The 16,817-nt window shown below is 42.8% G+C and overlaps 1 protein-coding gene across 1 annotated transcript in view; it reads left to right on the top strand.

Moving 5' to 3' along the window:
* The first annotated feature begins 15,123 nt into the window (after positions 1-15,123).
* LOC139652363 (potassium/sodium hyperpolarization-activated cyclic nucleotide-gated channel 1) overlaps positions 15,124-16,817 on the top strand; it is a 66,956-nt gene continuing 65,262 nt past the window's right edge. Inside the window, exon 1 of the mRNA XM_071529418.1 lies at positions 15,124-15,479. Within this exon, the coding sequence (XP_071385519.1) occupies positions 15,124-15,479 (356 nt within the window). The remainder of the gene's footprint in view (positions 15,480-16,817) is intronic.

Below are 16,817 nucleotides of genomic sequence, written 5' to 3'. Positions count from 1 at the left end.
AATTCTCCACTATCGTGAAGAAGGTGATGCTGTTGGACGAAGCAGCGATTCAAAGTGAACTAGTTGACATCCAGGCCTCCAGCGAAATGAAAGCTGCTCTCCGTGGTGCTGAAAGCTTGAGCACTTTTTGAGTGGCTTGTCTCCAAGACTATGGCACACTGAAGGCCTCAGAAGAGTCAGGGGTTGCTTTCACGAGGAGCTCACTGTAAGGGTATCGAAGCAACCTCATCCCAACAGCTGGACACAAAGTGCTGGTAATAGTTTACCATTCCCAGAAATGATCTGACACGAGACTGAGACGGGGTGACTCCATCAGGCTCCATTACATCTGCAGTGGTCATTTTGCTGACAGCCTCGACTTTGGCAGGGTCTGTGGACACGCCAGACTCATCAATGATGTGCCCAAGGAATTTCATGGACCTCCTGAGCAGCCAACACTTCCTCGGGGCCAATTTCAGGTTGTGTTGGTGAAGGTGACTGAAAACCATCTCCAGCCGTCCAGCTAACTCCTCAGTTGGTGGGAAGACCAGCAAGTCATCGAGGTAACACAACAGGCTGAGAAAGTTCTGGTCTCCGAATATGCAGGTCATCATCCTCATGAAGCTGGCTGGGCTGTTGCACAAGCCCTGAGGGAGACGGTTGTGCTCATATAAACCCATGGGTGTCGTGAATGCAGAGTACTTGCGGTCCTCTTCATGCAGTGGCATATTATAAAAGCCAGATGTCAGATCCATCGTACTGAAAAATGCATTTCCACCCAGGGCAGCTAAGCAGTCAGCTTGGTGCGGCAGAGGATGAGCGTCCTTCAGTGTTTGTTTGTTGAGCCATCGGAAGTCTGTGCACACCCGCAAGTTGCCTTTTTTTTCCATACAAGGACAAGAGGAGAGGCAAACTCGCTGGCAGACCTTCTGATTATTTCTTTCTCTTCCATCTCATTAAGAACCTGGTGGAGCTTTTGGTATTCAGCGGGCGGCACAGGGCTGACAGAATGGCCTCTTGTCTGTGAGCCGAATCCTATGCACAAACCCCTTGGCCTCACCGCAGTCCAGATGATGGCGAGAGAAGATGTCCTCATATTTGATCACAAGATCAGCCAACTTGCTTTGCTAATCTGCTGACACATCACAAGACTCGAGGTCCAGGTCTCCCAGGCCGACACGCTCCAGTCTCTCCTGCACGGCCTTGACATTCCCTGTCGGAGCTGATGTTCCAGCAGGCTCAACAGATGTAGCCTGGTGAGAGCTCTTGAGCTCTGGGACCTCCATATCCTCCAGCGCAAGACAGGTGTAGACATCAGTGAGCTTGGCGTTCCTCCACAGGGTAACAGGGCTGTCTGAGATGTTAAGGATCTTGAGTGGAACCCATCTGTCACCCCAGAGAGGTGTCACCACCCTGGCAACCATGATGCCCCTGGGTGCAGAGTGAGAAGAGGTTGGCTCAGTCACGACAGTACTGCCTGGAGATATCCTCACATTTTTAGGAAGTTTCCCCCACACCAGATACTCACTGCCAGCCGGCAAGATGATAGCTCTGTTGCATCTGACTGTACCTTCCTTGTCCGGGACCTCGACATCAGACCAACGTTCTAGGGCAGCGAGAGAGGAACTGTTCAAGTTCTTGGTTACCTGAGCCAGACGTCGACACGGCTTCCCAGTAGCTTGCATCTGTCTTGAACTGACGGACTAAATGCCTGATGACATTTGAGCCAATGATCAAATCATCCTGTTGATTCTCCACAACGAAAGTGGGGACTGATAATCTACATCCATAGACTTCCATCTCGAGATTCACCACTGATTTAGGCTTCACATGAACACCACCACATCCGATGAAAACGACGTTGGTCACCTCCTGACTGCTCAGATCAACAATACCAGCTTCAATAAGCTTCTTCTGTGCTTCTTCATTCAATGAGCAGGTCATCGAACCGCTATCTAACATGGCACCAAGAGTCACTCTGTTTCCAGCTGCAACAGGAGTGTAAAATAGACTGTCACTGCTCCTGACTTTTTGTGTGTTTTGAACGATAACAGTCTCTGACTCATCCAAATCCTTAACATTGTTGTATAGCCCTGCAGCATCATGTATGTGGGAGATTACTACATGACCCATGCGGCCTCCCTCAAAGCACAGGTCATTTAGTTTCCCTGCACATTGTCACGGGCTGAGGTCCTACTGGGACATGAGTGCCTTGTATGACCGAACTTGAAGCATACGAAAGAGAGACGGGCAGAACGACAGTGGGACTCTGTAGTGAGGCTTTCATCATTACAGACCTGACAGCTCGTTTCATGGATAGGATAGGCCTGGTCCCGAACTTGTCCGCTGCCATGCCACAAGGGGGGCCTTCCATCTCCAACCTGCACTTTAGTTCGAAGCTCCTTGAGCATTGACATCATCTCACCGAGCATAGCATCACTGCCATGCTGTTGACTCGGAGGCAGCTGGCTCTGTGGTACGGAAGAGGACGAGGGCCTCTGGTACTGTGGCAGAGGAGAGAGAGTCTGTTGTTGATTCTGTGGTAAGGGAGGGAGATATGGTAGCATGTCTCCATGCTATATGTATTGTGAGGCTCTGTACGTGCTTCATTGCAAAACAGTGCTGTTGCATGAGTCTTAGGCATGTGCACTCTCACAGAAGACCGCTGATATTCATCTATCCTCTCCTGTATTTCTTTTGATGTCCATTCATGTATCTGCTTGTTTTTAAACACAGATGCAAGCTCTGGATCTGGGCAGTGCTTCACAAACATCTTAGCAATTTCTCCTCCCATACTCTCCATGTGTCTGCCCTGATGCTTTAAACCTTCTTCAGCCATGTCTGCATCCTTGTTGAGGCGTATCCAGTAGTCATGGTGTGCCGGAGTCTGTGGTGTGGTGGGGTTGGGAACTTCAGAGCCAGTAACGGTGGGAGAAGGAGCAGGTTCCGGGGCAACGACCTGAAGCCGATCCAGGAGTTCGGCCAGTGTTTGGTCCAGGCGAATAGACAATTCCTGTAATCCTCCAGCAACCTGGTCCAGGAGTTGTTCATGGCGGCCGAGAGCAGATCCTTGAGCTGAGATGGCAGTGCGAAGCTGAGTCATGTCTGCTGGGTCCATGCTGGCTGGATTGTACTGTAACGGGCAGACCAGACAGGGACCCAAATGCAGACACAGGAAACAGAAGTTCTTGTAGAAGAATTTACTAGCTGTTGAAATAAATGGTACAAAAAAACAATCAAAACAAGATGACAAAAAAACTAATCCAAAAATCAAGGCAGGCAGAATGACAGAAACCAAACTGACAGAAATAGTCAAATAGCAAGAAAGCTAGTTCGTACATCACACCAGACAATCCAGCAGGGAACAAAGGCACAAGGTCAGGTATATATACCCCTGAACTAATTAATCATCACAAACAGCTGGTAACCAAGGGTGAGGCATGGCTTCTAGACAGATGGGGTGGAGATTACCTAGACACACACCACATAGACAAGCACTCACATACCAACATAAACATACACACTACATAATATACAGACAGGGAAGGAAAAGGAGAACAATAAGAATCAGGATGACTGGTCTGACCCCGTGACAAAATCATTTGGCCTGTAATTATGCTCTCAATATTTAATATGACGAAAATAGCGATACTCACACTATGGTGTATACCCTGGAGTCAAGTGACCGTTGTTGAGGCTTAGTAATTATTAAAAAAAAAAAAAAAATAGTACCTATTAGAAATAAATTAATTAAAGGACCAATATGTAATATATTTACTCTACTAAATCATAAAATGACCATGATATGTCATCAGATATTAAGGAAACATGCTAAGTTGAATACTGGCTTCTCCGACAACAATGCTACAGCCAGTATGTTCTCCTTTGAAATTTCCGTTCCGGAGCGGAACGTCTGTTTTTGTTTTGGTCTGTGTGACTCCCCCTACTGCCCATTTCGACACCCCGGGTTGCCAGATATGAAACAAATTGGCATGCAAACACAGCGTACTGCAGCCATGGAAGCAAGCAAACGAACTGGATCAAGTGAGATGGATTCTACCCGACCGAAAAAGCCTCGTCCTCTTTCGAAAAAGCTCCATGACCAGAGCCGTGGTAAAATGCATTAAAAAAAAAATAAAATAAAAAAATAAAAAATAAAGTATTGATTTTACTTGAAAGGCTGTCATTGGTGTTCATCTTCAAATCTTTACATCCAGAACCTCAAATGTCTCTGAGTCATGTCAAAATGCAGATTGTGCGTAGCCAGTTTTAATAATACTATCACAGAAAGCCAGTATGGTGTAGTATTTGTGGGCTGCCCATAGGTGGGAAAAGACTGTGGGTCCCGCATGTGCAAAACCAGAGTGCCCTTGTAGGTTTAGAGTGGGTTTGCCCCAGCCCACACTGCCCACAAAAAACCTACAGTGGCCCCGCAGGGGCTTGTTTGCTGGGATGTTCTTGATAAAAGCCAATGCAGAAAATCCTGACTCACACAGGTAAGTGGATGTGAATTAAGGGTAGGAGCTTTTTCAGTACTTTTCTGTGAGGCCTGAGAATTTGCTCTCAACAGACAGCCAAAAGTTTCCAATGGATATTTGCATTATCTTCTGCTGCAGTTGCTGGTCAGTGTTCAGCTCTGCCAAAGCCTCCTTCTCATGATTGGACAGTCCGTCACTTGAAGCTGGTTTGAACATGAATGGAATTTGAACCCACTTGTCCTTCACATTCTCTTCTGCAAAATAATTAGCAGACTCCCAACACAATCCCCTCAGGTGTTCAGTGACCACACGTTGTATGGCGACCTCTGACAACTCTGCCCGCTGCATGACGTCCTCCAAGGTCAGTAGCATATCCACAGATCCCTGTTCCACATGGGTAGTCCACAGGTCCAGCTTCTTCATAAATCCAGACCTGCTCATGTGCCAAAAACACACTTAACCTGCAAAGATGCATTCTGCTTGTGCGCCTTCATGCAACAAAGATGTTGGAGAGGTAGCTTGGCCACCCAGTTCATGTGCCTTCCATGTGCTGGAGGAGTGGAGACGTGGCATTTGAGAGGAAAAGCAGGACTTCCTAGCACAAATCACAGAGGTGGGATACCTTGCCCCAAGACAGCCAGCAGACTTCAGTGTGCAAAGCAGCTGTTTGTGCTGCGTGCCCATTTCCTCGCATGGGATTGTGAATAGATGGACATTTAGGGAGCGTGCCTTATCAAGTTCACAATCTGGACAGCTTCATTTTGGGCAGTGTGCAGCTCATCCGGCATCCTCTTGACTGCCAAGGCTTGATGATGTATTATGCAATGGGTCCAAAGAGTCCAAAGAGGTCCAAAAAGCAGAGCCACTTCTTTCACCCTAGTAATGAGACCACTTTGGCAGCCATTTTCTCTCATGAAGTAATTCAAGGAAAATGAAAATGTCCTCACCAGTTCTATGGGTGAGCAGGGGATGACAGAATAAACATTTCTCATGGATGTCCATATCTTTGATGTACCGCACATATACAAGCAGTTGTGCGCATTTGGCCACATCAGTGGATTTATCAAACTGCAGAGTGAAGAAAGCGTTCTCCCGAATGCCATCCAGCATTTGCTCCTTCACATCCAATACCATGTCCGAAATGCTTTTAGCCACAGTATTGTCTGATAGTGTGATAGGGTTTAGCTTAGCCCCTGCTGTCTCTCCCATCATTATGGAACACATTTCTTTGTCAGCTGGCAGCACTAAGATTTCTCCAATATTGTGCGGTTTACCTGCTTTGGTGATGCGTAATGCAACCCAATATGAAGCCTCAGTGGCCTTGACATTAGCTTTGCTGAATTCTTCACCTACCCGCTTTTGTCGTTGTAATACCATGAGTTTCACTGGTTTTGATGCTAGTTCATTGTGCTTAGTTTCGAGATGTCAGTGAAGTTTTGCAGGTCTCATGCTATTTTTAGCTAGCACCTCTTTGCAAACAACACATTGCGGTTGTGAGGTATTGGTAGATCCTTGATGTATGCTTCATCGTATTTCTGACGCTTCGGTTTGTTGCCCATTGCCACAGCAGGCTCAGGCCGTGGCAATGCTGGTGTCACAAACCTCTCCATTTTTCTAACAGCTTGCTAGCTAACACTATACATCCTTCAAAATGTTGTAAGAGGCTGGCATTTTGGGCCTATATTAATATGGCATGCCTAACTAAAGAAGGGAGGGTAGGCTACATTTATTGAATTTATAGAAAGTAATACAGCCTCCACAGAATGGTTGAAGCACCTGTTGCGAATTAACGTTATGAGTAAGTTCAACTTAGAAAACAAGTAAAATTATACTTTTTATTTCTTGTTACAGAATAAGCAGGTATTTTTTGGTTACAGCTCTTTTTTTAAATTCTCACTCATTCTGAGAATTGAGAAATGCATTTCTACGCCTCCCTTAAAAACACTCTGGCGCCCACCAGGGGAGGCGTACCTCACACTTTGAAACCACTGAGTTAGGTCATCTGGTCTCCTGAGCAGGGCATTATTATCAGTGCAGTATTGCAAGTCATGTCCACAGTGCCAACTAACTGCACCCTGAAGCCTTCCCTCTCAAGAAGATCAAGGCCCGTCAGATCGTCAACTGTTTGATCCAGATGTTCTGCAGGATGGGGATCCCCAAAGAGATCATCACTGACCAAGGCACTAATTTCACTTTACAGCTGCTCAAGGAGGTCTAGATCATGCATGGGCATTTGTGGGGTGAAGACCAGTCCCTACCATCCACAGATAGATTGAGGAGAGATTCAACAAGCCCATGCTAAGGAAGTTTATGGAGCACTCCCCTTCCTCCGGCTTGCATGAGGTCCCACAGGCATCTACAGGCTTCTCTCCATTCCAGGTCCTTTATTGTCATCGTGTGCTGGGTCCTGTCAATGTTCTGAAGGAGGCCTAGGAATACCAGAAGCCTGAACAGCAGTGCAGTGTCCTCATCCTGAATATGAGAAACAAGCTGGATGAGTTTCAGGAGCTTGCCAACATCCATCTACCCCAGGTGCATCAAAGGCAAAAGCAGAGCTACGACAAGGTTTCCAGGAGGAAGTCATTCTAAGAAGGACAGAAAGTTCTCCCTTTGCTACCAACCTCTGACAGTGTTCTCATGTCCAAGTGACAGAGACCTTTTGAAATCACACAAAAAGTGGATCCTGTGACCTAACTGTTCCTGCCTGACCGTCGCAAGAAGCACCTCTTGTTCCATGTGAACCTGCTGAAAGACTGGATACTGCGTGCTTTGCTGGTTTGGGAACATAACATCGCCCAAAAAAAATTGATCCTGGGTGTTATACAGGACAGCCTGGGTGACATTTATGAGAAAAGGGCCCTCTCTTAGGCCAACAAGATCCTCTTTGACCCACTGTACCCCCTGAACAACAATCTGGCAATCTGACAATCTTCAGGACGACACCTTTGGGCCCACATCTCCAGGAGTAACAGCCAGGAACTCTTTTATCCCCTCTGACATTGCTCTTTTTAATGCACACACATAGATTCATGCACTAATCTCAGGCTTGGCTGGACATATATATGTTGATATATGTATTGGGAACAATAAAGTTTATCTAATCTAACACAGTATTGCTGGGTCCCTCAGTTCCTCTGATCAAGGGTCTCTGTGAGTTTTGAGGTCTTGGTTAGGACGTATTTGTGATAGGGCTTTTGCTGTTGCAATGCCAAGCATATTGAGAGTAATTCTATATTTTTATCTATAATGTGTAATGATAAAATGTACATATCCTTAAGCATTCAAGTGAATTTAACAATTTATAATGCCATACTTTTGTAACAAGTGCAATGTAGGTTTGGCCATTGCTGATGCTCGTCAACTGCTGTGTGATCCTAGTGATTCCCCACTTTGCAGAAAGTGGGCAAAAACAAACAGGGATTTGGAGGAAAAAAAAACCCTTTGAAAATTTCAAAGGAGAGAAAAGAAAAGGTTGAAGGGGGTTCGGGTTTAAGTAACGCAGTAACGGCGCGTTACTGGGATTAGTAACTGTAATGTGATTACTGAATTTGAAATTGTAATCCCTTACACTAATAACACGTTACTGGCCAACACTGGTTATATACTATAACCTACACTATACCTTACTGCAACAAAACCTTGTAAGAGCTATATTTTGTCTTCTGCACCCTAAATCCATTTCCAATCAGAAATTTCTATGGTAAAGGATGTTTAAATGGCTTCTTGCCAATTTGAATGATCATGAGATGGGTCAGACAAAAAATTCTACATAGACAATGATGTAATTCCAACAAAATTGGAGAAGCCAATTGCCATCACCCCAAAACCTCAGTCAGTGACTAGTGAAGACCACTCATGTCCTCTGTGTTGAAACACAGCAACACAGCAACAACATAAACATATCTATAGAATGTAAAGTTAGTCTTTCCCAAGGTCGATATACTTGGTGGCATGACCATGGCTGGCAGCAGTGATTGACAGTAAACAAAAATAAAGTAATTCTTTATCCATTATGCAACAAATTGGCTTTTCACTTGAAGAAAAACAGGTTGAATTATTATTGAGTTGACTCACATTAAGGGGAGGCTAGAGATTGGGAAATGTGAGCAGACATAGGCCAGCAACCTGAAGTCCCACCAGAGACAGTCAGTATCAGCTTAAGGCCTGACATGGTAATGAGGTCCAACACTCAGCACTCTGTTTACCTTGTAAAGCTCACTGCGCAGGGCTAATAGGCTAATATACAGTATAATGACTAGACACACCAGTAACCATTTCAGCCAATAGGTTATGAAGTAGGGCTGCATTGTTACTGAGTTTCTAAACCTTGAAACTATCACTCAGTAACACTATAAAGTATGACACTATCACTGGGCTGATGCACACTAAAAGTCCGTTGGAGGAAATGGGAGAAATTGGCAATGACAGTGTGCTTGTGCATGTAATGGAATGTAGACCTGCACTGTCTTGTACCTTGCTGCCACCAGCAGCAGCCAGCCATATAGCTACAGACTTCAGGTCTCAGATCATGCAGTCACTTCAACTAAGTCTGAATGTGCACGGCATCGATATCACACAAAAAAACACAAATCTGATAGTTACATGCAATTGACCAATCCACAGTGAGCAACACTGGGAGGACAACTTTTTAGGCCTATTATTCTTGTGCCGACATACTTACGCCCAGGTGTCTAGTGCTCTCTTTCTCTCCCTCATAGAGACTATAACACCATAGACATTATGCACCACAGATCAAACAGGATATTTGGTAACCCTTCATTTTACAGCTCCCTAACAATGTATGAACTATTTCTAATTAGACGTTAACAAAAAACACTATTATACAACAATAATTATACAACAACATATCTGCGTTCATATGTATTTACATGGTACCGGACCTGTAAAATGAACCGTGTCTATTTTCTACAATTCAATAGTAATTCCTATGTATTTACATGGGAATAATATTATTATACTATATTATTATATTATATTCATGTGAGACAATTCAATATTTATATTTGAATTGTGGATGCATATTTTACTATGACCATAGATAGGTGATGTGTATGTTGTATTTATGTATTTGTGCTATGTTATGCATATGTTTGATACTTGACGTCCTGGCTTAATAGGCACACCTGTTCTTGATTATTCATTAACAAAAAGAAAGAAAAGGAGAAGCTTACCTGTGTAACATGTACTTTGACAAAGACAATATGTCGAAATGTGTTGGGTTGCTGTCCTCACTGAGTGAGAATTTTCTTTATGTTATTGAGACTTTTTGACAAGCACCCCTGTCCCAAGAACAAACATTTTGTCACACCAGCACAATACTAACATAGAGTAATTGCTGTAATACAATAAACATTTGAAGACTAATAATAATATTTACATGGGTTCTTTATATTTTACTAATCCATTATTTGTGTATTTCTGAATACGGTTTTTAGATCTGGGTACAACCCTCATCATTTTATTGAAGCCATTCCAACTTAACAACCAATGAGTACATTGCACAGTTCTATGGTATAACATGTATCAAAATGTGAATTACATTTTTGTTCTTGATATTGAAAACTGTACACTGTCTATACATACAGTATATATTATGTGTGAATTAGGATGTGTACTGTAGCTTAAGCACAATGTGAATATACATAATTGTAACTGCAATGGTAATCTGCTGGTGTTATTCACGGACTCCAATTTGTAAATGCATTAGCGTCAACCTAACATTACACCTAAGCTCTATTAAGCCTCCCACACATAACCAGTACATGCTACATTGTACAGAGTAACGCATATTTGTGTTATTGTGCTGATTTGATTTTGTGAAATGAGTACATTCTAGCTTTATAATAAAAATGATAAATGACTCACTGCTGATTTCATCTCTATTTTGATTTTTTGTTCTTCAAAACAATCCAGCAATGACACACAAATACAGGGCAATCTAAATTTCAAGTAGGATATAATCTTTCACCACTGAAACTCAATAATGACCTTGGTTTCAAAGACAGATCTGGTGATGTAATTATCATTTACTTGGGGCAATCAGTTGGCTACTGCCCAGAATTTTATCACAACCTGAACATAGTAGGATAATTCAGGAAACAAAATGGTGTGGAAACACTCAGTTCAACCTCTGCTGTCAAATAATATAACGTATCAACTTCAGGGAGACACAAAATAACAATTTCACAAAAGAAAACAGTAGGAAACATTGTCACATCACAATGTGACAACATTTTAGGTTTGCATAGAAGTACTTGTTTTACGACATGATGTTTATTCCCTTTGTAGTTACACTGTGTTGTTACACCCTTGTAACTACATCATCTTTTAGAGAGATTTAACACAGGTTAATACGCTGGAATTAATCCACTGTTAAGTATTATAATATCAATGGTAGCGTAGATTGTGAAAGGAAAAATCTTTAATTTTAAGTTTTAAAGCATCCATTGTATTGTCACTGAAATGTCTCAGAGACCAAGCTCAATAACTGACACAAATTAAAAGTACAAATCTTCTAGCTCCTGGGCCAGACAGGGCTACTAATTCACTTGCCCTCTTTGGACTCTTGTCCCATGACTGAATACTTTAATTAAACCATGATTGGGGCTGGGAAGATGGTAGTGGTGTAATAAGATTGCAAGCTTTGGTCTCTCTCCAGCTGAGACTATCAGGATATCATGGACCTCAGGGATGAGGCTAAGGCATTGGCCAGGAACCAGCTGAGGCCAAGGTTCACTTAATCAGCAAACTGATTGGTATAAACAAGCAAGAGTATTAGGAGGCTCAAACAAGAAAATGATTGTCGTGAAATGATGGGGGATGGGATTGTAACCATCAGAATGAGTAAACCAGTAATTACAGGAATAGTTATCATACAAGTGGAAAAAGAAAGACTGTTTCATTGTTGCTTACTTCATCACCAACAAGCACTCTCACTGATCTGTGAACTCTTAGATAACTAACACTAACATGGATGGGTGTCTTCACGTATTGGGTACTGCTTAAAGACTCTCTGTTCAGGTTCTCCGGAGCAGAGATCATATTAAAATACCTAATGCTATATTTTATATAAATTGGATTATTGTGATTTTTTTTCTGATTGAATGTTGCCTGCAGAAACAGTGCCTCTCTTATGGAGACTGAGGTATTCTGGCTATACATTGAATGACTTGCAGAAAATGATAAGAGGCCAAAGGGGGCATTGTAACACAATGCTGCCATCCTGTAGCTGGCCGATGCTATTTGTGGCATGAGCAATGGCTGGCAGTGTGAGGGTATGTAATGTTTCATGTCTAGATGAGGTATTGACTGTAAGCAGAGATGACTGGATGTAACCTTAGAGACACAATGCAATTTCAGCAGGCCATTGAAACCATCAGAAGAATCAGGAACACATTTTACCTTGCAGGAAGCAGGATATTTGCCCCACCATTTTCTGTATGTATTATAATATTAGGCAGGATTAGATCCTCTGTAATAGCTCTGCTTCTCCCATCTGCTAAATTTTGTTAAAGTGTACGTTCTGTATACAGATAATGTAAATTTCCAAGCTGTATCAACAAAAAGGTTAGAGATAATGAGATAATATTTTCTTTGCTCTTGACCATGAGTCCTGTGTTAAAGATCTCAATCCCTGTATATTTTCTGGGGTAAACACTGTAAGTGTATCTGCTGAACAAACAAGTGCAAAGTAAAATCAAAACCACAATGGTTCAGCCATCTCATTTTTGCTGTTTTTATCTGTAACGTCATAACCCACACTCAGCCCTTCATAAACTCACTATCACTACAATGTAGGAGTAATCCTGCAGTTTGTGATGTATGACAACACTTTGAACCTATGATGAGATTTGGGGGGAACCTGAATGGAGCCATACTCCAGGAGAGTCCTGCTGCCAGAGGTCTACTTCTCCTGTGACGCACATTCCCCACCCTGCACATTTATTTTTGTTGTATTTATTCCCTGACACGTGAATGGTCCATCTGGGATTTGCACTTTGGTCAATATCAGTATTACTTTAAGCCATAAATCTTATGCAACATTTTTTTTTCTCTCTGTGCCCCTCCCTGCCCCATTAACTGAAGTTACACAAGCGTTGTGTTGGGGAAACAGTTGGCATGCCAACTAATCCAACCCAACACAAACCCAGCTGAGAGGGAAAACACACAAAAAATCAAGGGATGTCTGTTTCAATTATGATAACATTGGGATCATTACATAATAATCCACTACCAAACATGCAAAATATCTGTCTAATGTCCTGAGCTAATGTCCTGTCTAGTGATGTACATAGCCAGCTGTGGTTTTGTGCAGCAATGAAAAGACTGAGTGTGTGGGTTCAGTGTGGGTAGATAGTACCACATTGTGGAAAGAGTCACAGCCTCACTGAGCGGTGATCTGTGACTCAACCAGTTGAATGGTTCTGGGAAGTGTTTCTATTATCCTTTTTTTTTTTGGCATTGAGATTTAATAACAGCTGGTTCCAAGTGGTTCAATATATTCATGCCAAATAGACCCAGAATGTCATGTGATTTTTAACTAATATAAATAAAATACATACAGAAAAGATGTCTAAAAAAGCTTATATCCTATCTGCTAGACATTATAATTTTTAGTTTTAGTTTTAGTATTATTGCTGTTATTATTATTACTATTGGGGTTTTTTTGTTTGCTTTTTACAGCAGTTACATAATGTATGGCTTTCCTGTTCTATTGATCAGTTTCTATTGAATGTTTAGCACCAGCTTGTATGAAATATCTGGTGTATGTATGGAAAATATGAATGGTAAAAGCATTTTATGGAATCAAAGTTGAGATGTAACGTCTGGGCTCTATATGCCAGACGTGCATTGTCAAAACTTTTAATAACTTTTTGTGGGTTTAATTGTGAGAAAAAAAATATGAGCCATTTATTCGCAGTGTGTGTGTGGCAAAAATGTTTTTGTTTTTTTTTTCGCAACAAGCCAGTATCCATTAGTTTAGCATCTTGACATATCCTATTCTATGAAAAATCATACTTTTATATTTGCTTGACACATATGTTTCTAATGTGCAGCATTGGAGTTCCCTTGTTCAGAAGGCAAGATTCCAGTTCCAGTACTCAAAATATTCTATAGGGATCTTAGCAGAGGCGTCTGTGTGTCTATAAGTTGATTTCCCATGGGCAGAAGGGTTTGTGTGTTATGTTGTGCTGTGTTGTGCAGTGATGCCATCACGGCCACGGGGCAAGCCTGAGCTGGGGCATCCCTATGGACGAGCAGCTCTGCCTGCTCTCTCTCTCCCTCTCTCTCTCTCTCTCACTCTCTCTCTCTCTCTCCCCTCCCCCTCTCTCTCTGTCTCTCCTCTCTCTCTCTCTTTCTACTTCTCACTGTTTTTTTTCTCTCTCTCTGTCTCTCTGTCTCTGTGTCTGGATAGCAATAATCAACTTCATTTGCCCTGTGGACAGGTATTTGGTTTATCACAACAACAGTGAACCCCATATTTTAATTATGAATGTGAATGAATGAAATGAAAAACAGCCCATTTTTCGATATAACAAAGGTGGTGGATTGGTAGTAAAAACATTTTGCGTAAGATTACATGGGAAATGTATTAGAAGTAGTCATACACACAACATGGATTAGGGTTCTTGCAGTTTGTTAAAAGGGCACTTCCACAGAAAGAGGATTCAATGTATTAAGAATTTTAATCAGTACTGATTGGAAATCAATGCCTTCTGGAGATGTTACCTAATGTACCCTTCTGTTTTGAAATACACCATACAGCTGATGTTTGTTTAGAGCACGACATTTACAGACAATCTGTACATGCAATGCATATAGAAGTACAGCTTGTTTGTACATTTATATAAAAAAGTAGTCATATAACCTACTACTACACTACTACAGTATACTCAGTATACTTTATGCACTGCACACTGCAACTCTAAACTTTGGATCATATTTGCAACACCTTAAAAGGTGTGATATCCACAAGATGTTCCAAATGGTTTTCTCACATGACCAGTGGCACAAACTAGATGATCACACCACCATTACAATCTGTTTCACCGCGTTGTCTTCCATTATCACTCCTCAGTTGGAAACAAACGTGGTGCCAGCCACCACGGAAGCACAGTGTGTCAACTGACCCCCCCCCCCGCTTTCAAAAAACCAAAAAATTAATAAATACAAAAAATAAAAACAAAGAAAAAACATCTTCATCAACTCCATATACCAGTTAATGATATTCAATTTGCCCATATAATTTGGCTTCTTCCTGTCATGTGAGAAACTGATGACAGAGGAGGAGAGAGAACAGAGGAGGAGGGGGCTATCATGAGCCACATTATGGAAATAAGGTGCAGGAGCATGTGCCAGTTAAACCGCAGTGCCGTGCGAAGTGAGACGAGGCAGAGGGTTTGGACGGTAAACCGGGACGGTCGGTAGATGGCGGTAACCCAAGAAACCTGATCCACTGGGTTCACATGCACTCTTGTCTCAGTTTGCACCATTCGCAGTGAAGGCAAAGGAGCTGAGCAGTTTGAAGGACATCAAATGAAACAGGAGAGCTCGCGGCGGGTCCTCTTGAGTTTTGCGCGTAGCCTGTCCTCCCGAGCAGGAGACAGTACGTTTTGATAAAAAACGGGGGAAAAAATACAGTAACATGGAAGATAAATCAAATTCGTTCTCCAGCAACAAAGAGGAGAAGGCGGACGGGAATAATGTGTTTCAGAGGCAAGACTCGATACAGAAAAATAACATGGGGAGCCAGAACATGAAAGACCATGGCAACTCAGTGGGCTTCAAGGGGGAACGGGAAGAGGCCATGGTCGGTTTTGACGATCTAGACGGGGCGTCCAGGCAATATGGTTTTATGCAGAGGCAATTTGGAGCCATGATGCAGCCTGGAGTCAATAAGTTCTCCCTGCGTATGTTCGGCAGTCAGAAAGCCGTGGAGAAAGAGCAAGAAAGGGTCCAAACGGCTGGATACTGGATCATCCATCCATATAGCGATTTTAGGTAAGGGCTGGAAAAGTCACCTGCTATCCCCCTTTTTCCACCCCTCCCGTCACCCTAAGGTCCGCAAGCCAGCACATACACTTTCACACATAACGCTCTGTCACCAACACACGCACAGCCTGCCCCAAAGCGCATACGCTAATCTCCCTCTCTGTATTTAGGCAATTACCGCTGGCTGAGGGTGCCACTATCAAAATGTGCTTTGTGAGTGTGTGATTTGTATTGCGGCATTTTATTGTATTGGAGAGGGACACATTACAAAGGTGTATCCGCGGTATGTCCTTGGAAAAAGGATGGTGAATGTCATGATTTCAATACACACACGGGCGCACACACACACACACACGCGCGCGCGCGCGCACGTTCTAGTTGTTACACCATAACAGCAATCACTGTGTCAGGTCTTCATTGCGACATATGCGGTTTCTCTAAGGGGCGACGGTACCTGTGCACAACGTGACAATTCCATTGCAGCATCACGGTTGTAAACATTTCATTATAGGCGGCGGTGAGTCGACGGGCCTCAGTGCAAACACATAGAATGCGGTAAATTAATGTGAGAAACCATCAAAGAAACGGCCATGTTTTCAATTTGGCCAATATTTGAATGAATGAGAGAAAATTGCTACTCGGATTTGATTACAGAGCAGCAAACATGCTTAAAGACTCATTTGTTAATAATCTATTGGTCAAAATTAAATATTCACGATGCTCTTTTTGCGGCTGCCCTGCTGAGGAAATGTGATGGAATGTATTGGTTTCAGAGGGGCTGCAGAAGGCTTGCTTCCTTGGCATTCACATGATGATTACTAAATGTCATCATGACATAATTATTAGGCTATCTCTTTGTTGGCCTATCATTCTGTCACCTGGATAAGCTTGTAGCGCATTGTCCCAAACGTACCAAAGCATAGCTTAGAATATTGTGAGCTAAATCGGAAGAGCCATTAAAACTGCCTGGTGAAAGAACCTGACTTAGCAAATAATCGTGTTTTCATGATAAGCCTAGTAGCGTACTCAGTTGGGGCTTATCCAAACCACGTTTGTACGTGCAACAAATTGTGCACAAATGGTAAACAAATTAGAGCAGGTGCAGGCAGGACTAGTTCTCCACAAGCTGCATGTTTACAGTTCACCACTTCACCAATTAAGCATCTCATTTGGCCCTGTCTTTGCACCGATGTCCCCTGGCACAGCTTGACGGTAACAATCAACCCCATTTTCCGTTATATCTCCATGCAACGTGCCAGGGCACGTTGTTCCCTCTCCCTATAAAACGGTGCTGTCCATGGTCCTGAACCGCTATCCGGCCTGGGTATGCAGCACCCGGCGTTTTCT

The sequence above is a fragment of the Centroberyx affinis genome, unplaced genomic scaffold, assembly GCF_046629955.1.
Source record: "Centroberyx affinis isolate AG114_WGS23_722 - 3 ecotype Tasmania unplaced genomic scaffold, CSIRO-AGI_Caff_v1 ptg001787l_1, whole genome shotgun sequence".
In the NCBI taxonomy this organism is placed as follows: Eukaryota; Metazoa; Chordata; class Actinopteri; order Beryciformes; family Berycidae; genus Centroberyx; species Centroberyx affinis.
This window is presented reverse-complemented; position numbering and strand designations above follow the sequence as displayed.